The sequence below is a fragment of the Acinonyx jubatus genome, chromosome A1 (genome assembly GCF_027475565.1).
Source record: "Acinonyx jubatus isolate Ajub_Pintada_27869175 chromosome A1, VMU_Ajub_asm_v1.0, whole genome shotgun sequence".
Lineage (NCBI taxonomy): Eukaryota > Metazoa > Chordata > Mammalia > Carnivora > Felidae > Acinonyx > Acinonyx jubatus.
In genome coordinates this window covers 127,033,331-127,055,393 of record NC_069380.1, presented here as the reverse complement: position 1 = coordinate 127,055,393, position 22,063 = coordinate 127,033,331, and the positions used below count along the sequence as shown (strand labels likewise).

Genomic DNA, 22,063 nt, shown 5'->3' with positions numbered 1-22,063 from the left:
TTCAGGCAGAACTCCTATTATCTCTTACCTTTTATTATCAGTAATTTTAGAGAATAGATAGGATAAGCTTTTTTTTTTTTTTCTGGTCTTTTGCAAACTCCAAAAGGTTTTTTTATGTATCTACTGCCTGATTAGGATAAGCACGTAACTGTCATATACATTGCAAAACTGTGTATCTTTATGGAGATGGATGACAGGTGTTTTGGGAAGCAAGCTCAGGAATCAAAGAGCAGAAAACATTTTACCTTGGGTTCTGCCAGTGTAAAGCAAAGCACTCTGTCATCCATATTCCTTTAAGAGGATAAATGCTTCATAATTCTTAAACATAAATTAGGATATCATCCCTGGGGTATCAGTAATTTTGGTAATATCAAAACTATCTCCAGATGCCGTTCTGAAGTTCATGCTTACTAGGTGTTCTCTCTTCCCACATGAGATCCTTTGAAGATCAGCTCTGAATTTGGATGACTGGGCTCTGGGAGAAGCAAGTGCCATGGAGTAGGGTACATGATGAGAGGAGAATGCTGTGTACTTCTGTTTTCAGAGTAGCTTAGGAAAGCTGGATATTTATCATATCTTTGGGATATGTGGGTCTTAGTTATCTGGAACCAGTTCTGTCTGTCTAAGACAGACAAGTGTGTTCTATCTTCAGAGTACATACAAATATGTTTCTTGTAGCAAATCTCAACATGCTTCACCTTCTCACCTGAACAATCACATAATGTTGGAATTGGAAAGGACTTTAGTGAGCATAGCATACAGTAGTTCTCAAACTTGGGCATGCATTAGAATTGCCTAGAGGGCTTGTTAAAAACACAGATGCCACAGAGGGCTTGTTAAAAACACCCCACCCCTAGAGTTTCTGATTTGCTAGGTCCTATGTTGGCCTCAAGAATTGCATTTCTTTTAAGTACTCAGGTGATGTTATTGCTGTTGGCCTAGGGTCCACACTTTGAGACCTCTACTGTAGTTCAGTGGTTCTCAGCCTTCATGAGGCTGAGGCAAGAGGATTAACTGCATTAGAAAACAACAACAACAACAACAAAAACAACAACAACAAAAACCTGGGTCCTACCTCCAGAGATTTGGTGCCAGATGGTCTATAGTTAGAAACCAGGCATGGTGTTTTTGAAAAGCTTCTTGGACATTGGCATATACAGCCAGGGTTGAGAACCACTAATCTGGTTCAGAGCCCTCAATCTGAAAGTAAATTGAAGCCAGGAAGGTAAGTAATTTACCCAGAGGAATGCTGCTACTGTCTGGGGTCAGGGTCCCAGATAGCTGGTTTGGGGCTTTTCCGTTGCACCATGCTGCCTTCTTCCATGTGCATAATAAGCAAATGCTTCTCGGCCTCATTTTTTCTGCTTTGCATGTTCTCAGTTCCATGTTCCACAAAAAAACTGTTGGTGCCTCTGTGTTCTTCCCTGAACCACATTTTTCAAATAGTACTATGGATACGTTTTTTGTGCTGCTCTGTTTAGTCTGTATTTAGAAGTCTGACTCAATACTGGTATTCTGAATTTTCAGTATTTTTTGAACATTTAATTCTGCTCTCGAATTTAAATTTCCCCCTGCTTTTGCCTGCCTTTTCTCCTCTTTGTTTGTAGAGTTTCTGTAAACCGCGGGTGCATTCAATCTGGATGGTGCCTTTGCTGCTCTTCTCATTTTTCCTAGGCTACTTTTTTTTTTCTCCATCCTGTTTCTATAAAAACCCTCAAGTTTTTCCCTTTTCATCTTTATCTACTAATAATATGCTAACTTTTGATTTGTTGCAAGTCCTCTTTCAGTTTGCTTAATCCCTTATCTAAATTAGTAGGATGTGTCTTAAGAATTGAGACTCTCTGCTTTCCCATGTACTTCAAAATCCACGTGGATGTTTTCCTGCCAATAATAATTCTTTCAATATTCTTTGGCCATGTTCTTCACTTTCCATTTTTGATTTTAAAATCTGCGTTCAATTTCTTTAACACCTTTTTATTGATTCTCCCATGACTAGGCATCATACCAAAGTTCCTTCATACTAATGAGCTTTTGAGCTACCCCTTGGAGAATCAGCTGCTTCTGTGAGCATTCTCTAAGGCAGTGCAAGTGATGATGGGAAATAGTTTGTACTTTGCCAATATTTTTGTAACAGTAGATATATCATTGCATGATTTTATATGAACTTGATTTTTTTAAAATTATTTCAGATCTTTTTTGTTCTGCGTAAGAAAAATAGCCAAGTGACTTTCCTGCATGTCTTCCATCATACCATCATGCCATGGACCTGGTGGTTTGGAGTCAAATTTGCTGCAGGTAGCCAAGGGAGATTCGGGATCATGTGTAATGAGCGATTACATTTTTGTATATTGTAAACACAAATTCTGTCCTGAAATGTGATTTAGAAGAAACTCAAAACATCAAAGAATTAATTTGGTCAAACTTCTGACTTTCATTATTACCTGAAACATAAACTTTTAACCTAGATCCCTCCTCCACCCTCCCCTCTTTAGATACACATGACTTTTAGGTATAGTCTTCTACTCATATCCTTTAGTTGTTTTGTTTGGGTTTTACTCTTTCCCCAGATAGTTCTTTTAAATGTCATTAACTAAATAAAAACAAAAAAAAATGGTACAAGCTTTAATTTGATAGATATATAGATAAATACTCCTAATTGTTTCCAGGAAGTTAGAATGTTGATCTCAAGTTCTAGTCTTTTTTGCATTCACATTTCATCCCCTACCAATTCTGTAAAGATGTGTCAAATTGTGGTTGTCTAAACTTTGTTAAACATCCCACCATATTAAAGGATATTATTTTAATATTTTTTGAAGTTAAAAGTACTTTAAAACAAAAGCTTGGCAAACAGATTCTTGTTCGTTTGGTTTTCATTTTATGCTTCTGAACATCTAGAATCAGAAAAAACAGATTAATTTCACCCTCTCGTAAAGTATTAAATAAATGATACCCCCAAGGATATACACGTATTAGCAAAAATTGGTTGGGAGATTTATTTATGTGAGTTTATTAAATTTAAGAAGTCTTCGAGTTAGATAATACATTAAAATTTCTGCAAATAGCTCACCTCTATTATGCATTCTGACTTTGTATGACTAAAAAGAGAAACCACAGTTGAGGAACTCTTCTTTGAGTTTTAGAGTCTGTAGGCATAGGGAAAAATCTGCATATCTTGTAACAGGAGAGGGTATGAATAAGCTAGTGGCATGAAAGAGATACCAGAACCTAGAGAAGCCAGAAGGCTGTCTCTACTATGGCCTTTGGGCATCAGATTTTCCAATATGTGAAGTATTTCCTTGCCCCAAACTGGCATTTATGTGTCACAGATTTTTAAAAAGTGAAAGTCACTGTTTTTCCTTATAATGTATGTAAAAATGTAACTCATTATAATAAGATAGTCTCTTCTGTGTCCATTTCATAAATCAAGGATAGCTATATTACTTAGTCTCCATTATTATACTTAACTTAATATGTTTTTGTTTTCTCTCACATGCATATCAGTTCTTTGAATAGGATTTTCATTGACATTTCATTTGTGTTGGCCAAAAATTAAAAAATACCATTAATAAAATGGTTATGAATTCTTGTGTATATATAATTGCAAAATTCAAATGATATCAAGGGACATTTAGCTCATCTTCTCTTTTCAGCAGTTTGACTCCAAAATTATCAGAAATAGGTATTTATTTTATTTTAAAGTATGCTAGCAAAAGTTCTTTCACACCCTTATAATTTATTTATGCAGATTTCTTCTCTGAGACTAGAATGTTACATCACAACACTGAAAAATAAATATAAATTTAAAAAAGATTGGGAGGAAGTACCTCAAAATACAGTGATTTAGAAATAGTGCACAAAAAGTGGTTTCTCTCTCCACCTTTATCCTTCTCTGTTTTTTCTAAATTGAATATCTATTGGTCTTATAATGGAGAAAATGGACTTTATTTGAAGAACAGAGTTGAGCAGTTTTTTTCCTAGATTATCTAGAGTGATTTTTTTTGAATTTTTAAAAAAATTTATTTAAATCCAAGTTAGTTAACATATAGTGTAATACTGATTTCAGGAGTAGACCTGGGCGATTCATCACCTACATAGAACATCCAGGCTCATCCCAACAAGTGTCCTCCTTAATGTCCATCACCCATTTATCCTATCTCCCCACTCAGCACCCGTCCAGCAATCCTCAGTTTGTTCTCTGTATTTAAGAGTCTCTTATGGTTTACCTCCCTCTCTCTTTTTATCTTATTTTTCCTTCCCTTCTCTTATGTTCATCTGTTTTGTTTCTTAAATTCCACATATGAGTGAAATCATATGATATTTATCTCTCTCTGACTAACTTATTTCGCTTTAGGATAATACATTCTAGTTCCATCTATGTTGTTAAAAGTGGCAAGATTTCATTCTTTTTGATTGCCAAATAATATTTTGGTGTGTTTATATACACACACACACACACACACACACACACACACACACACACACCACATCTTTACCCATTCATTAGTTGGTGGATATTTGGGCTCTTTCCATAATTGGGCTGTTGTTGATAGTGCTGCTATAAACATTGGGGTGCATGTGCCCCTTCGAATTAGCATTTTTTTATCCTTTGGATAAATACCTCTAGTAGTACAATTGCTGGGTTATAGGGTAGTTTTATATTTAATTTTTTGAGCAACCTCCATACTGTTTTTCAGAGTGGCTGCACCAGTTTGCATTCCCACCAGCAGTGTAAGTGTTCCCCTTTCTCCACATCCTTGCCAACATCTGTTGTTTCCTGAGTTGTTAATTTTAGCCATGCTGACAGGTTTCAGGTGGTATCTCATTGTGGTTTTGATTTGTATTTCCCTGATGATGAGTGATGTGGAACATCTTTGCGCCTGTCTGTTAGCCATCTGGATATCTTCTTTCAAAAAGTGTGTGTTCGTGTCTTTTGCACATTTCTTCACTGGATTATTTGAGTTTGATAAATTCTTTATAGATTTTGGATACTAACCCTTTATCTGATATGTCATTTGCAAATATCTTCTCCCATTCTGTCTGTTGCCTTTTACTTTTGTTGATTGTTTCCTTCGCTGTACAGAAGCTTTTTATCTTGATGAGGTCCCAATAGTTCATTTTTGCTTTTGTTTCCCTTGCCTCTGGAGACATATCTAGTAAGAAGTTGCTGCAGCCAAGGTCAAAGAGGTTTTCTCCTCTGGGATTTTGATGGTTTTGTGTCGTACATTTAGGTCTTTTATCCATTTTGAGTTTATTTTTGTGTATGGTGTAAGAAAAGGGTTTCAGATTCATTCTTCTGCATGTCGCCGTCCAGTTTTCCCACTACCATTTGCTGAAGAGACTGTCTTTTTTCCGTTGGATATTCTTACCTGCATTGTCAAAGATTAGTCAGCCATACATTTGTAGGTCCATTTCTGGCTTCTCTGTTCTGTTCCTTTGATCTCTGTTTCTGTTTTTGTGCCATTACATACCATCTTGATGATTACAGCTTTGTAATATAGCTTGAAGTCCAGAAATACGATGCCTCCAGCTTTAGTTTTCTTTTTTTTAGTATTACTTTGGCTATTTGGGACTTTTCTTGTTCCATCCAAATTTTGGAATTGTTTGTTCTAGCTCTGTGAAGAATGTTGGGTTTTTTTTGATAGGGATGGCATTGACTACGTAGATTGCTTTGAGTAGTATCGACATTTTAACAATATTTGTTCTTCCAATCCATGAGCGTGGAATGTTTTTCAGTTCTTTGTGTCTTCTACAATTTCTTTCATAAGCTTTCTGTAGTTTTCAACGTATAGATCTTTTACCTCTTTAGTTAAGTTTATTTCTAGTTATTTTATGGTTTTGGTGCTATTGTAATTGAGATCGATTCCTTGATTTCTCCTTCTGCTACATTATTTGTGTATAGAAATGTCATAGATTTCTGTACATTGGTCTTATATCCTGCTACTTTGCTGAATTCGTATATTAGTTCTAGCAGTTTTTTGGGTGAGCCCTTTTCTAAAGTGTATCTTTGAAGGGGAGCCTGGGTGGCTAAGTCCGTTAAGCGTCCGACTTTGGCTCAAGTCATGATCTCACATTTCATGAGTTCAAGCCCTGCATCGGGCTCTGTGCTGACAGCTCAGAGCCTAGAGCCTGCTTTGGATTCTGTGTCTCCCCCTCTCTCTGCCCCTCTCCTGCTTGTGCTCTCTCTCTGTCTCTCAAAAAAATGAATCAATGTTAAAAAAATAAATAACAAATCACAGATTTTTTTAAAAAGTGTATCTTTGAGTCCATTGATAGGCTTCCATTTCTAAACAAGTATTGCTTTTGATAATGAAATTTTAAAAAAGAAATTCCTGTTTTTCAATGTTACCCTCTTTATGGACATTGAACACTTTGTAGTGGGTTCGTTGTCCACACCTTAATCCCCCTTCTGCTTTACAAAATGCAAATACTTTCTTCTCTCTTATACGTTCCCTAAGTTGGCATTTCCATTCAGTCTTGCATGTGGAATTTAGTAAACACTTGTACACCTATATCTACTTAGTGACAAGTACAGTGATAAGAGCTGAGATACTTCCAGAAATGTGGTTTGGCATTGACTTTCATTCCTAGAATGAAACTGTTCAGTTTAAACTGTTATTGCAAAAACTTGAGCACAGCTGATCTCTATCTAGTATTTAATTTCCTGTTTGCCTGTTGTACACTTCTCTGGCATAACAGCAATCCAACTTTTCTTTGGAATATGATAAAACGTTTCTCTGGCAGGTTTTTATATTCATTATGCACATATTCCCTTCCAGAGATATGGAGAGCTGTGATAATTACCCAGGTGATTCCTTTATTTTTCTAATCCAAAGGAATAAAATGTGATGGCACTAATTGTAATTCATTCTGAGATGTTAGCTTTTCAAAACTATTGTTGTAAAGAAGAAAGCAAGCTTAGAAAATACTTTATTAGGAAAGCCTTCCAAGAAAATAAGTTAATTTTGATGGCTGATTTTGATGAGTAACCCTTACTAAACACTGTTAATTACGTTAGTGCTTTATTAAATTCCTGTCCATGGGATCCTCATTTTAGGACATTTAAATGGTGAAAGATTCTGATTGGAAAATAGTCTTCTAACAAAAAATGGGAGAGGTGTCTTAATGAGAAAGGCTCTGATGTAGATTGTTAATCAGAGGTGAAATAGGTTTCCTGTGTGTTTGTATAATCAGGAGACACAAATGGAATTGAGAAGTATTTGGCATATGCCTGTTAAGCAGCTTGACTCCTAACCTATCAGAAATAGACAACTATTATATTTTTAAATCGCCTCAGAAAAGGTGTTTTCACACCACTACAATTTATTTATTCAAGATTATTTTGGGAAAAAAGACTAACCTAAATGTAAATAATAAAAGGTGGGAGGTTGTTGATAAGCTGCATTAATTCAGTTTCTTCTGACTTGAAATTTATGATAATTAAAGAATTGGCTGAAATTTTATTTACTCTAGTAAAGGAAAGTTTATGAAGCATAGTATAGCAGAAATGAGGCATGGGGGAAGTATTTAAATTACTCAAAAATATTTATTTTATTTAAAAAAGGTTAAAGGAATACTTTAGCAGTGGTAGTATCCAGAAGTATCTAAAATTTCTGTGATTATGAGTGATTATTAAGTGATTAGTTTCTACTATGCAACAATTTTTGTTTTGCTTTAAAATTTCTGGAATACATAATGCTTATGAATTTGGTCCTTTTTCTAATGTAATTGTTCCACATTTGTGAGGTTTTGTTTTATTTCTGGAATTAAAGAATACTGGAATAGGGGCACATAAATGGCTCAGTTGATTAAGTGTCTGACTCTTGGTTTTGGCTCAGGTCATCATCTCACAGTTTGTTGGTTCAAGCCCCACGTGAGGCTCTGCACTATCAGTGCAGAACCTGCTTGGGATTCTCTATCTCTCTCTCTCTCTTTCCGCCCCTCCCCCATTCATGCTGTCTCTGTTTCTCTCGAAAACAAACTAAAAAAAAAAAAAAAGAGTAATGGAATAAAGAAAGTGGAATATTTTCGAGAAAAATTTAAATCTCAGATCAGCATCACTAAGCTGAATCAGGCTATACATAAAGAATGCAGCTTCTTCTAGATGGTCCGTCTTAGGAAAGATGCCAGGGAAGAGTGTTTTTTTCATTTTTTGCCCCTACTATCAGCTCATCACCTTGTTACCCCTTCCACTACTACAGGTCCAGCTAAAGACAATTGAAATGATCTTTGCTTCTGTTCTCCAAGGATTTTTTGCTTCAACTCTAACTTGAATAGGACCAGTAGGAGATATAGTGGTTAGAAGAAGAAAACCAAGATAAGAAGGCACAATTGATAATAATCAAATGGAAGCGGTAATCAAAGATGACTTAACAATTAATAAATGTTTATTTTGGAAAAACAATTATTTTTAAATAACTAAGGCAAACCTAGCTTAGCCTACTGATGAAAGCCAGTGGTTTTACTGCCAAAGTTTTGTAGCACAGGAGAATGGATTGTGATGAATTCATACAGTGTAATACTATAATACTGCACAGAAGTAAGAAAGCAAACTACTAATATACATAGCAACATGGATAAGTTCTTAAAAACATTATGTTGATTGAAAGAAAGTAGGCTTGGGGCACCTGGGTGGCTCGGTCGGTTAAACGTCCGACTTCGGCTCAGGTCATGATCTCATGGCTTGTGAGTTTGAGCCCCCGTGTCAGGCTCTGTGCTGACAGCTCGGAACTTGGAGTCTGCTTAGGATTCCATGTCTCCCTCTCTCTCTGCCCCTAACCCACTCGCATTCTGTCTCTGTCTCTCTCAAAAATAAATAAACATTAAAAAAAAGAAAGTAGTCTCAAAATCTGTTGTATAATTCTATTTATATGAAGTTTAATAAAAGGCAGAACTATAGTTTTAGCATAAAGGTTACTTTGGGAGGGGTATATTCTTGGAAGGGGGACATAGGAATGTATGTGATGTTGGAAATAGTCTATCTAGACTTTGGTGATGGTTATGTGGGGTGTATACCTATGTAGAAAAATCATCAAATTATACACTTAAGATTAATGTATTTGTGTACATATGCCAACCCTCACTAAAAAAATGAAGTTGATTACTATTATTTAGCATATGCCACGTTAAAAAAGTAACACAACTTAATTTGTTAAAGTATATCCAAATTATAAGACCATCTTAAGGTTAAGATATAACAATAGACATGCTAATTTATTTTTAAAGTTTTGCATCTTGTATTTTACTGAATGAATGTATTATCCAGTTCCCTCTAATTTAGTAGCTGTTTAACAAGATTTATGTTTTGGATGCATTTCTTTCTACTAAAATTAAAGAAATATTTATTCTAAAAATCTCAATTTAGACAAAATGAGTCTCATTTTAAGGAACAGTGCCCCCATTTTATAATAATTTTATTTTCCAGGTGGTTTGGGAACTTTCCATGCCTTTCTAAATACAGCTGTACATGTAGTTATGTATTCATACTATGGGCTATCTGCATTGGGACCAGCCTTCCAGAAGTATTTGTGGTGGAAAAAATATTTGACATCATTACAGCTTGTGAGTAATTAATTTTCTTTAAAATCAGATACAAAACTAAATTGCAGTCATTCCTCTTCCCTATGAACCAGGATACTAACTAAATAAAGAACAAAAGTTACAAAACAATAGGGATATAGTGTGTCTGGCTCCTATATTGCATCCCGTCCTTATCCTTTTCCTGTAGTTTAAACTTTCGTCAAGAACTGTGTTGCAAATGAAGTGTATCTGGTAGCCGAGAAGCTCAGTTGAACCATAATGTGTATCTTTATGCCATCTTTATACTATTTCTGCTTTTATATTAAATAAATATAGTTATAATCAAGATAATCTCAAAGTTATTTGAACCACAGTAGGCATAATATTAAATTAGAAGTTAGAAATTCCATATTCTAGATCTAAATGACTTTGAGGGAGGGAATGTAACTTTGAGAGCATTAAAGATGTAGAGTGATGGTATAATAAATATACTGACAAAGTTGATGACACTCTAAATAACCAAGTATAAGGAAATAGTGAAATAAATTATTTTAATTCTTACTTTGGGATATTATGAAATCAAGAAAATTATTCACAATTGTTTTCTTTTTAAGAATTTTTTTCTGACTGTAAAGTAATATATGCTCATTGCAGAGAAATTAAAACATCTAAATAGCTTGTCTTTTCTATACTTACATATGTACACTTGTGTGATTTGCATTATACTGCATATACAACTTTATATTGGGCTTTTTGCACTTAACATTACTCTTAAATGTTGTAAAAAATGTTTAACAATGGGGCAAACTATTCATATAGAAAAAAGAATAGACATTTGTTTATTACTATTTCAAACATGTTGGTTATACACAAACACACCTACATCGAATGTTGAGGGTGTCACTTAAGCTTCCTAAGGTTTCATCTTCTTGTCTGAAAAATGAGAGGGATAGCTACTGCACAGGAATGTCATAAAAGTTCATTCAGATAAGGCAAGGAAAGTTGATGATGATAATAAAAGAAACTGTGTGAAAATCTTAACGATGGTTACAACTGGATAGTTTATAGGTAATTGTTATTTATTTGTATGGATAAATGTTTACTTTTCTAAAATTCCCTCAGAACTCATGTTGCCTTTTAATCAGGAGAAGAAAGCTATCCAAAAAATCTGAACATTAGCCTGGAAGTGTTCCTCTTTAGACTGTGTATAATGTTCTGGGACAAAGAGCCCTTGGGCGTCACTAGAACGGTGATCAGTAATGTTTCACTCCTTACAGATTTTCTCCTGCCATTGGCAGGATATATTTTTATCTATGACTGTGGATGACAGGTGGCAGATATAAGGACTCAGAGATGCTTTGGCTCCTACAAAATTGCTGGGGCTGTAATTAGAATGTTTGTAGTTCCCCAAAATTGAAATACCTTGTCTAACAGCAAGACAGAATATTTGAATTGAAATTATTTTAGAAATAGTAAGACCATAAGATAGTGGTTCCTTGTGCATTTCCTCAGTCGAGGACTCAAGTCAGAGACGTGCCAAGAAAACCTGCTCTGATGGTCCTTCCTCTGGGTACAAAAGGCCTCTTGCACCTCACAGCTCCAGGGCATTTACATGGGGCCCCGCTCGAGTTATAGAGTTTGGCAGGACTGCATAGTGGTTCCCAATTCCAGTCTGGATTCTGACACTGTCCTACCCACTCTCACATCCATGGAGGGCAGATAGATTTAAAGATAAAATTCCCTACCCAGCAGTACGCTAGATGTGGTTGGAGAGTGTTTAAACGTAAGCAGCCAAAGAATGCATTAGATAATTGCTCCATTGTGACTTCATATCTGAATAATATTTTTCATTCTTTCATCTCTTAGGCCCAGTTCATTATTGTCACTATCCACATAGGCCAGTTCTTTTTCATGGAGGATTGCAAGTACCAGTTTCCAGTCTTTCTGTACATCATTATGAGTTATGGGTGCATCTTTCTGCTGCTCTTTCTCCATTTTTGGTACCGTGCTTACACCAAAGGTCAAAGGCTGCCCAAAACTGTGAAAAATGGAGTCTGCAAAAACAAAGACCACTGAAATGCAAACACAACACGAATCTATGAATGAGACTGGTATCTTACTTCCCTTGACAATCAAGAGCTATTTCCATGTGAAGTGCATTTTGTATATTTTTCAAAACCAAGAGCTTGTATTTTTATGATAAGTTATTGGGGTTTCTGATATTTGAGAGCCCAAAGCTCCCAGATAACACACCTCTGATAATTAGAGCCTAAAGCAGGCGGTTTTTCAGCAGCTTTTAAATCTAATCTAAAGGTTTTATTTAATACATTTTGTTATAGTGAAAGGAGGATATGAAACAGTATAGTACTTTTCAAAGAAGTCCGGTATAGATGAGAAATATCGTTAGATATTTTGAGCATGGACAGAGATCTATGCCATACAATAGATTCCTTCTGCCAGGTCTGAAAACCTCTAACTGTGGGCGCTGGCTTTGTTGCTTGTTGATTATATTCAGAAGAGTATATATACCCTGGAGTTAAACTCCCATTCTAAAGAGCTAACACTGGTGAACATGAAGTGAATTTTTGATAAGTCGTTATTTCATACCACTAACAATTTTTAATGGATCTCTTTTGAAGCTGCCACCAGTTTTGCTGATAGGACTTCCCACAGCACTTTTGTTGTATCAACTGTTCAAAAGCAACAGTAATTTTGGTTAGTACATTGATGCACTTGACACTAAGTTTACGTTAATATTTTGAAAACAAGGTGATTTGTTCTGTGGCTTGATGAACACTGTGCTATTACTGTTTTGCAGTTAACTTTATATATTTCTGGAAAGAGGTGAAATACTTCTGGAAAAGTATTCTGTAGTTCAATGGGAAAAATTGGTTTTCTGTTGTATTGTAATGTCACTTTCTCATGTTGTCCTGGTTTAAAGGATCATCTTGGTTAAATGTGTATTGGTTAGATGTGTGAACGTTCACATCATTGGCACACTGCAGGTACCCTTAATCATAAGTGATTTTAGACCACCTGTTATTCCCAGTTTCCAGAGATGGGTTGCAGTCATTAGTAAAGAAGCCCGAGGCAAATGGTGGCACAGAAGTTCTCCCGGGAATTTTTGGTTCTGGAGGCTTTCTTAATAAACAGAGAAAGAGAACTTGTTTAATAGTTGTTATAGATACAGTGCATGGGAAAATGTTTCCCAGAAGTATGAATTCTTCAATAGCCTGGGTTTCTTTTTTTTCAAACCTATAAACTCTATAATGAAGACCTGAAATTCATTTTGCCTACTTTTGTTTCTTCACGGATATTACTTCCTAAAATTCTCTTGTACTTACTTTTTCTTGGTGGCAAACCCAAACTACTGGTCGATAGAGTTTTGCCCCAGAAACAATGATATTTGCACATTTCTGAATTTCTCCCTATTTTTTTCTTTTTTGTTATATTTATAGTTGAATTTGAAGGACTGCCTATGCCTGTATGACTTTAAACAATTAGTACTTATGGGATGGGCCTCAGTTGTGTAACACAGTGCTAGCATTGTACAGCAAACCTGAGTTTTTCCTCACTGTAAGCTCCTGTAGTTCAGTTTGTCCCCCCAGGCCACTAATCTATACCATGGCCTCTTCTCTTAAACTTGCCAGGTTTACACTTGCCTTTAAATGACCTTTACTGATTTCACTTGCTTATAATTTGATAAGATGAGAGCTGATAAATGGGGGAAATAACTTATTTTTCTTAAATAAAGAACAGAGGACAGAAAGCAGAGCTAAAGGAGCAGCTATAATTTATTTCTCTGAGGGCCTCAGGATTCCTTCAGTGTTTTCCTGTTTGGACTCTTCATATCCAACCTGTGCTAAAAAGAGACCATGTAGTAGGTACTATTACACATGCACACAATTCCCAAGGACCCAAGTAGGGAAAAGACCAAAAGGAAGCACAAATACAAGACGAAACAGGAGAGTTTGGTTTTCATAATACTTTCCATCCTGCATTGTACAACCTCTCCTAACCTGCCTATAGTCTTTAAAATGTTTGACTTGCCAGAGACCTAACAGCAACATGTGATGGAACTGGGTTCTAAATTATGAGAATAGAAGTGGAGAGCTGGGATGTTACATGAAGAGAAATCACAGCTAGCAGAAGTATCCTCCATGGAAACATCAGTAGGTCAAAATGAGTATCACTGGATATAGGATTTGCATGGACAATGTTTTATTAAAGTGCTCTGTAGGTCACATAGAGTTTCTTTTGGGGTTTCATCCACTTTTCAAGACTTCATTGCCTTTGGATTTACTTACCTAACAAATAAAGAGGCCAGTTACAAAATCTGGCTTATGACATGAAGCTCTATGAATCCTTGAAAACCTATGTCTGTATTATAAATCAATACAAATACATAATTTTAAATATCTATTTACAGCCTAAATGGAGTTGAATTCTTAATTAAGTGGACTACATTGTACTTAAATTATAAAACTATGAGTTTAAATTTTCTCAGTTATCTCTCATTTCTGTTAAATTGTTAAAGACTCTGGAAAATTCTGTGGATCTTGTCAAAGTTTGTGCATGTGTGTGTGTCTTTTATTTTGGAATTTAAACGCATATGTTTGCATGGGAAGATGGTTTTATTCCTGAATATTCATTTAACCAAAGCATTTTACACATTGGTTGCCCACTTGCTATATTCAGAGCCTCTGCTAGATATGAGAGTGATACAAAGATGCCTCTGACATAGTTGGAGCCTCCTGAAACTTATAGACTGATGGAGGAAACTATGTAACCAGGCAGCTAGGTGCCATGTGAATGAAAGTTGCTCACTTAGAAAGCAGGGGAGGCTACATGAAGGAATTAGAACTTGGGTTGTGTGTTTAAGGTGTACAGATTGCAAAATGGGTGGTGGGTTAGTGGGCAAGGTATTATAAGTAAAAAGAAGTAACAAATCAACCTGACACAAACAAAGAAAAACAGCAAGAACAAAGCATGGCCCCGGGTAAGGAAAGTGTAGGGAATGGCTAAAAGACCAAAGCAGAGGAGGATTTTTTGCAGGTGAAACAGAGAGATGAGTCCAGGAAGGGAAACGAGGTCAGAGCTTGGGGCCCACGTGGCTGTGACATCTGGGCTTGATTCTCCAGGAAAATGAGAGCATTCAGCGTTTTTTGAGGGAAGTGAGGTGTAATCAGAGTGGTACCTTAAGAGTCATCTGGTGGGGCGGGGTGGAGTGGCAGCTTTAGATGCTAAGGAGAGAGATAAATGGGTTGATTAAGGGTGAGGGGAGGATAGCCAGCATGTGTGACCAGAAAGAAAGGCAGATGTGAGAGAGCTTCTGAAGGGAGAGTTTCATCTAGGCTGACCATGGATAGGATGGGTAGCAGGGTCCAAGGAAGCTGTGTGGTGGTGTGGAAAGCGGTCTGAAACTGAAGCCATGGGGCATGGATGTTAGGTGCCAAGTGACCTTGGAGAAGCCAGTTAACCTCTCTCAGCTTCTGTTTCTTCATCTGTAAAACGATAGTACAAGTTCTCCTTGCTGGATTATTGTGTGGCTTAAATGAAACAATGTATTTAAAAGCCCTTTGTAGTAATTGATAAAAATAAGACCATAAGCACAGAGAATACTAACTCAGCAGGCTTAAATGGGGAGGAAAGCAAAGTGAGTCCCTAGCTCAAAAGAGCACAGAGGTCACATTTCTCTCTACTTCAGGTGGAGTAAGGTATGTGATGATTGGGGAGGGGATGAGATAAAGGGATTGAGGTAAAATTCTTTCTTTTTTAATTTTCAAAAAATGTGTATTTTTAAGAGAGAGAGCAAGTTGGGCAGGGGAAGAGAGAGAGGGGGACAGAGGATCTGAAGCAAGCCTGACAATGGGCTCAAACTCATGAACCATGAGATCATGACCTCAGCTGAACTCAGATGCTCAGCTGACTTCACCCAGGAGCCCCTTTTTTTTCTTTTAAGGAAGCAGAATAATCATGTTTCTTTATTCTAGGGATGACGTGAAGAGTGAAAATGCATAAACTGTGGGGAATGGATGTGCTTAGGGATAGATACAGATTTCAAATTCTTCCCAGCCTCCAGGAGAGCCCTGCTGGAGACCATACACTTGTAGTGGTCCCAATTTGCATAATTGTGTTAGCCCATAATCATGTAGGCATGGAGAAGACTTGGATTGACCAAGATAGGGATTGCAAGAAAGATGCAGCAGGACAAGGGAGGAGGTTGGGAACGCCAGCAAGAATGGATACAGTGATGTATTATGAGAGCAGAGTGAGGCTGTCAAGGGACAGTGGTGCTTACCAAACTCCTTATATGTATCATGCAATAAGAACCTCACAATATCCCTATAAGTTAGATACAGTGAGGTAGCTACACATACGGAAATTGATGCTTATACCATTTACATAAATTGCCCAAGATCAGGAAATTATTGGGTGGTAGAGCTGGGTGTCAAACCAACTCTCTTTGATTTCAAAACTCTTAACCATCGTGCTGTATGGCCAAGAAAGGCTGATGGAATAAGGGAGTGAACGGATTTGTAAGTTTAACTAGGAATGATGAAAACCTAAAAATAACAGTTCCTTAAACAAGAGAGATGTGCTTTCTCATATAAGGTTCCAGAGATAGGCAGTTAAAGTTGAATTAGTTGTATTATAATATCTGAGACCCAGGAGATTTTTGTCTTGCAGTTCTGCCATATGGGCTTCCTTTCCCATAGTCCCCTCATCCAAAATGGATGTTGGAACCATCCATTAATATACATATAACCAGCCATTAATATACATTTCAGCCAGCATGAAGGAGGAAGAGGATAAGAGAAGGAATGTTCTCTCCATCTAAGACCTATAACGAAAGTGATACATCACTGGCCAGAATTGCCACATGGGTCACATGTAACAGAAGGAAATCTGGGAAATATACTCTTTATCTTAGGCGACTCTATCTAAAGTCAGAGATTCTATGTCTCTGGAAGAAGGAGGTGAATGGGCATAGTGGGGGCTGTAGTCTGTGGTCAGCATTTCAAACTGTGGAGTAGTACTGTATAGCTCTGAAAGTGAGTGGCTGATACAGAATGGGTATGATGGTTATTGGAACTGAACAGACTGATGAAGTGTTAGATATGGTGGTGGATGGTTTGACTACATGAATGTTGAAAGGCCTCAGAATGATGAAGAGTCTTGGAATGAAAAACTAGCCATATGATAAAGTGCTCTGAATGTGAGTATATGGCCAAGAAGACAGTAGATGACAATAATGAGAAAAGCAAATGAGCAGTAGCCTCAAAAGCCTCAAGATCTGGGCTTGTGTATGAATGGGGTTCTTTTTAAAAATTAATTTTAGGGGTACCTGTGTGGCTCAGCTGGTTAAGCGTCCAACTTCAGCTCAGGTCATCATCTTGTGGTCTGTGGGTTTGAGCCCTGCATCTGGCTCTGTGCTGACAGCTCGGAGCCTGGAGCCTGCTTCGGATTCTATGTCTCCCTCTCTCTTGGCCCCTACCCTACTCACCCTCTGTGTCTCTCTCTCTCAAAAATAAATAAACATTAAAAAAGTTAATTTTTCAAAAAACAAGAGTTCAGAGCCAGAATGCTTTCCAGGGGAATTCTACCAAACATTTAAGGAAGAGGTAACACGTATTCTCTTGAAGCTGTTCCAAAAAATAGAAATGGAAGGAAAACTTCCAAACTCTTTCTATGAAGCCAACATTACCTTGATTCCAAAACCAGACAAAGACCCCACTAAAAAGAACTCTAGACGAATTTCCCTGATGAACATGGATGCAAAAATCCTCAACAAGATATTAGCCAACCAGATCCAACAATACATTAAAAAAATTATTCACCACAACCAAGCAGGATTTATATCTGGGATCCAGGGCTGTTCAATATCTGCAAATCAACGTGATTCATCACATCAATAAAAGAAAGGACAAGAACCATATGATCCTCTCAATAGATGCAGAGAAAGCATTTGACAAAATACAACATCTTTTCTTGATAAAACCCTCAAGAAAGTAGGGATAGAAGGAGCATACCTCAAGATCATAAAAGCCACATATGAACGACCCAACGCTAATATCATCCTCAGTGGGGAAAAACTGAGAGCTTTCCCCCTAAGGTCAGGAACAAGACAGGGATGTCCACTCTCGCCACTGTTATTCAACATAGTATTGGAAGTCTTAGCCTCTGCAATCAGACAACACAAAGAAATCAAAGGCATCCAAATCGGCCAGGAGGAGGTCAAACTTTCACTCTTCGCAGATGACATGATACTCTATATGGAAAACCCAAAAGATTCCACCAAAAAACTGCTAGAATTGATTCATGAATTTGGCAAAGTTGCAGGATATAAAATCAATGCACAGAAATCGGTTGTGTTCCTTTACATCAACAATGAAGCAACAGAAAGAGAAATCAAGGAATCAATCCCATTTACAGTTGCACAAAAAACCATAAAATACATAGGAATAAATCTAACCAAAGAGGTGAAAAATCCATGCACTGAAAACTATAGAAAGTTAATGAAAGAAATTGAAGAAGACACAAAAAAATGGAAAAAGATTCCATGCTCCTGGTTAGGAAGAACAAATATTGTTAAAATGTCAATACTACTCAAAGCAATCTACATATTCAATGCAATCCCTATCAGACTAACACCAGCATTCTTCACACAGCTAGAACAAATAATCCTAAAATTTGTATGGGACCAGAAAAGACCCTGAATAGCCAAAGCAATCTTGAAACAGAAATCCAAAGCAGGAGGCATCACAATCCCAGACTTCAAGCTATCCTACAAAGCTGTAATCATCAAGACAATATGGTACAAGAACAGACACTCAGATCAATAGAACAGAATAGAGAACCCAGAAATGGACCCACAAACGTATGGCCAACTAATCTTTGACAAAGCAGGAAAGAATATCCAATGGAAAAAAGTCCCTTCAGCAAGTGGTGCTGGGAAAACTGGATAGCGACATGCAGAAGAATGAACCAGGACCACTTTGTTACAGCATACAAAAAAATAAACTCAAAATGGATGAAAGACCTCAATGTAAGACAGGAAGCCATCAAAATCCTTGAGGAGAAAGCAGGCAAAAGCCTCTTTGATCTTGTCTGCAGCAACTTCTTACTCAACACGTCTCCAGAGGCAAGGGAAACAAAAGCAAAAGTGAATTACTGGGACCTCATCAAAATAAAAAGCGTCTGCACAGCAAAGGAAACAATCAGCAAAACTAAAAGGCTACCGACAGAATGGGAGAAGATATTTGCAAATGACATTTCAGATAAAGGGTTAGTATCCAAAATCTGTAAAGAACTTATCAAACTCAACACCCAAAAAACAAATAATCCAATAAAGAAATGGGCAAAAGACATGAATAGACACTTCTCCAAGGTAGACATCCAGATGGCCAACCGACACATGAAAAAATGCTCAACATCACTCATCATCAGGGAAATACAAATCAAAACCACAATGAGATACCATCTGACACCTGTCAGAATGGCTAACATTGACAACTCAGGCAACAACAGATGTTGGTGAGGATGCAGAGAAAGAGGATCTCTTTTGCATTGTTGGTGGGAATGCAAGCTGGTGCAGCCACTCTGGAAAACAGTATGGAGGTTACTCAAAAAACTAAAAATAGAACTACCCTATGACCCAGCAATTGCACTACTAGGCATTTATCCACAGGATACAGGTGTGCTGTTTCGAAGGTGCAAACATACACCCCCATGTTTATAGCAGCACTATCAACAATAGCCAAAGTACGGAAAGAGCCTAAATGTCCATCGATGGATGAATGGATAAAGAAGAAGTGGTATATCTATACAATGGAGTATTACTTGGCAATCAAAAAGAATGGAATCTTGCCATTTGCAACTACATGGATGGAACTGGAGGGTATTATGCTAAGTGAAATTAGCCAGTCAGAGAAAGACAAAAATCATATGACTTCACTCATATGAGGACTTTAAGAGACAAAACGAATTAACATAAGGGGAGGGAAACAAAAGTAATATAAAAACAGGGAGGGGACAAGACAGAAGAGACTCATAAATATGGAGAACAAACTGAGGGTTGCTGGAGGGATTGGGGGAAGGGCTAAATGGGTAAGGGGCACTAAGGAATCTACTCCTGAAATCATTGTTGCACTATATGCTAATTTGGATGTAAATTTAAAAAAAATAAAGAATGAAACAAATTTTTAAAAGGTTAATTTTAGAATAGTTCAGATTTACAGAAAAACTGAAGTTAGTGCAGAGAATTCCCGTATATGTGCACCCAGTTTCCCCTCTTATTAACATCTTACATATGTATAGTACATTTATTACATTTGATGGGCCAATATTGATAATGTATTATTGTCTAAAGTCCATACTTCATTCAGATTTCCTTAGTTTCTATCTAATATCCTTTTTCTTTCCCAGGATTCCATTTAGGATACCACTACATTTAGTTGTCTCCTTACGCTCATTTTGGCTGTCATGGTTTCTCAGATGTTCCTTATTTTTGATGATCTTGAAAGTTTGTGGGGGAATACTGGGCAGGTATTTTGTAGAAAGTCCCTCAGTTGGAATGTATCTGATGTTTTTCTCAAGATGAGATAGGGGTTATTAGTTTTTAGGAGGAAGACAAGAGAGGTAAAGAAGTATCATTCTTATCTCATCATGTCATGGGTACTTACTATCAATATGACTTTTCACTATTGATACTAACCTTGGTTACCTGGTTGAGGTAATGTTACTCTTTTTTTCTCCTTTTATATTGTATTCTTTGGAAGGGAGTCACTGTGCAGTCACACTTCAGGATCACACTTCAGTGCAAAGTATCTACACAAATTATTTGGAATTCTTCTGCCTAGTTGCCTTATGCAATGATTTATTCACATTAGCGTGGATTTGTGAATATCTATTTTCTACTTTGGGATGTAATCTAATACTGCATTACTTATTGAATTGCTCAAATTCTTCCAGGTTTGGCCATTGAGCGTTCTTCTGGATGGCTCTGTGTCATTTTGACATATTCCCACTTCCTTACCTTCTGGCACTGCTAGATGCCCCAAGCTCATCTTGCGTATTTCCTGCCCTAGTTCTACAGTCAGCCAATTCTCCCAGGGGTCTTGGTTACTTTCCCTGGGGAATGGTATTAGAAACCAAGAGCTGGCGCTAAGTGCACTTGTTGCTACTGGAGTGTCATTGCTTCTAGGCCCTCTCAGATGACAGCAAGGAATTACATGTGTGTATACTAACTAGTGCATACACACATCCCTGTAAATATTTCTATATGTAACCATCTGTATTTATATTAAGGAAAACATGAGTTCATATTGATATCCCCAATTCTAATCCATTACCACATGGGTCATTCTAGCCTTTACCCCCCTTGCTTCTCTGTAACTCCAACAGTAAAAAAAAAAACCTAGCTCTCACATCAGCCATCTATTTACTTAATAGTTCAATTCTAATATATGCATATATATATATATATATATATATGCACATACAGTGATTTCAGAATTGTTAACTCATGCCACACTTTATCAACTAGAGTTCCTTTTGTTTTCCATTTACAGATCCCACTCATTTCCAAAATTACTTAGGTTAGCACTCTTCCCTGTCACCCTCTTCAATGAGGTTGTTTCATATATTTATAATACAGTTAGATTCTTTTGTTACCATTCAACATTCCTTCCTGGGACTCCCTCACTTTGTAAATGATTTTTTAAATGTTTATTTATTTATTTTGAGAGAGAGAGAGAGAGCAGGGGAGAGGCAGAGGGAGAGGGAGAGAGATAATTCCAAGCTGTCAGTGCAGAACCTGATGCAGGGCTCGAACTCAGGAATGTTGAGATCATGACCTGAGCCGAAATCAGGAGTCAGATGCTTAACCAACTGAGTCACCCAGGTGCCCCCTAAATGATTTTTGCAATTTTTGCATCTTTTGAGTTTGACTCTGTGCTCTAAAGCTCTTGGAGATTTGACAAATGCGTGGTGTCATATAGTCAATATTACAGTATCATACAGAATAGTTTCACAGCCCTAAAAAAATCCTCTCTGCTTCACTAATTCAGCCTTTTCCCACCATAAGCCCCTATCCACTGACCTGTTTACCATCTCTATAGTTGTGCCTTTTCCAGAGTGTCATATAATTAAGGTTTTGTTTTTTTGTTTTTTTTTTTAAGATGAGTTTAAGATTCACCTATGTTTTTCTTGTGTCTTGATACCCCATTCCTTTTTACTGGTCAATAATATTCCCTTGTCTGGAGAAACCTCAGTTATTTCTTTCTGTTTCTTTCTTTCTTTCTTTCTTTCTTTCTTTCTTTCTTTCTTTCATCTTCTTTCTTCCTTCTTTCTTTCTTTCTTTCTTTCTTTCATCTTCTTTCTTCCTTCTTTCTTTCTTTCTTTCATCTTCTTTCTTCCTTCTTTCTTTCTTTCTTTCTTTCTTTCTTTCTTTCTTTCTTTCTTCCCTTCTTTCTTTTTTTCTTTCTATCTTTCTGTCTTTCTGTCTAGAGGGTAAGTGGAAGAGGGGTGAAGGGAGAGAGAGAAC

General features: G+C 36.9%; 1 protein-coding gene across 3 annotated transcripts in view; it reads left to right on the top strand.

Moving 5' to 3' along the window:
- Positions 1-14,069, top strand: part of ELOVL7 (ELOVL fatty acid elongase 7) — a 74,350-nt gene extending 60,281 nt beyond the window's left edge. For all 3 annotated transcript variants that reach the window (XM_027041347.2, XM_027041336.2, XM_053223255.1), the window contains 3 exons: positions 2,190-2,295; positions 9,422-9,558; positions 11,383-14,069. In XM_027041347.2, coding sequence (XP_026897148.1) covers positions 2,190-2,295; positions 9,422-9,558; positions 11,383-11,592 — 453 coding nt within the window. In that variant the 3' untranslated portion in view covers positions 11,593-14,069. The remainder of the gene's footprint in view (positions 1-2,189; positions 2,296-9,421; positions 9,559-11,382) is intronic.
- The last annotated feature ends 7,994 nt before the right edge of the window (positions 14,070-22,063 follow it).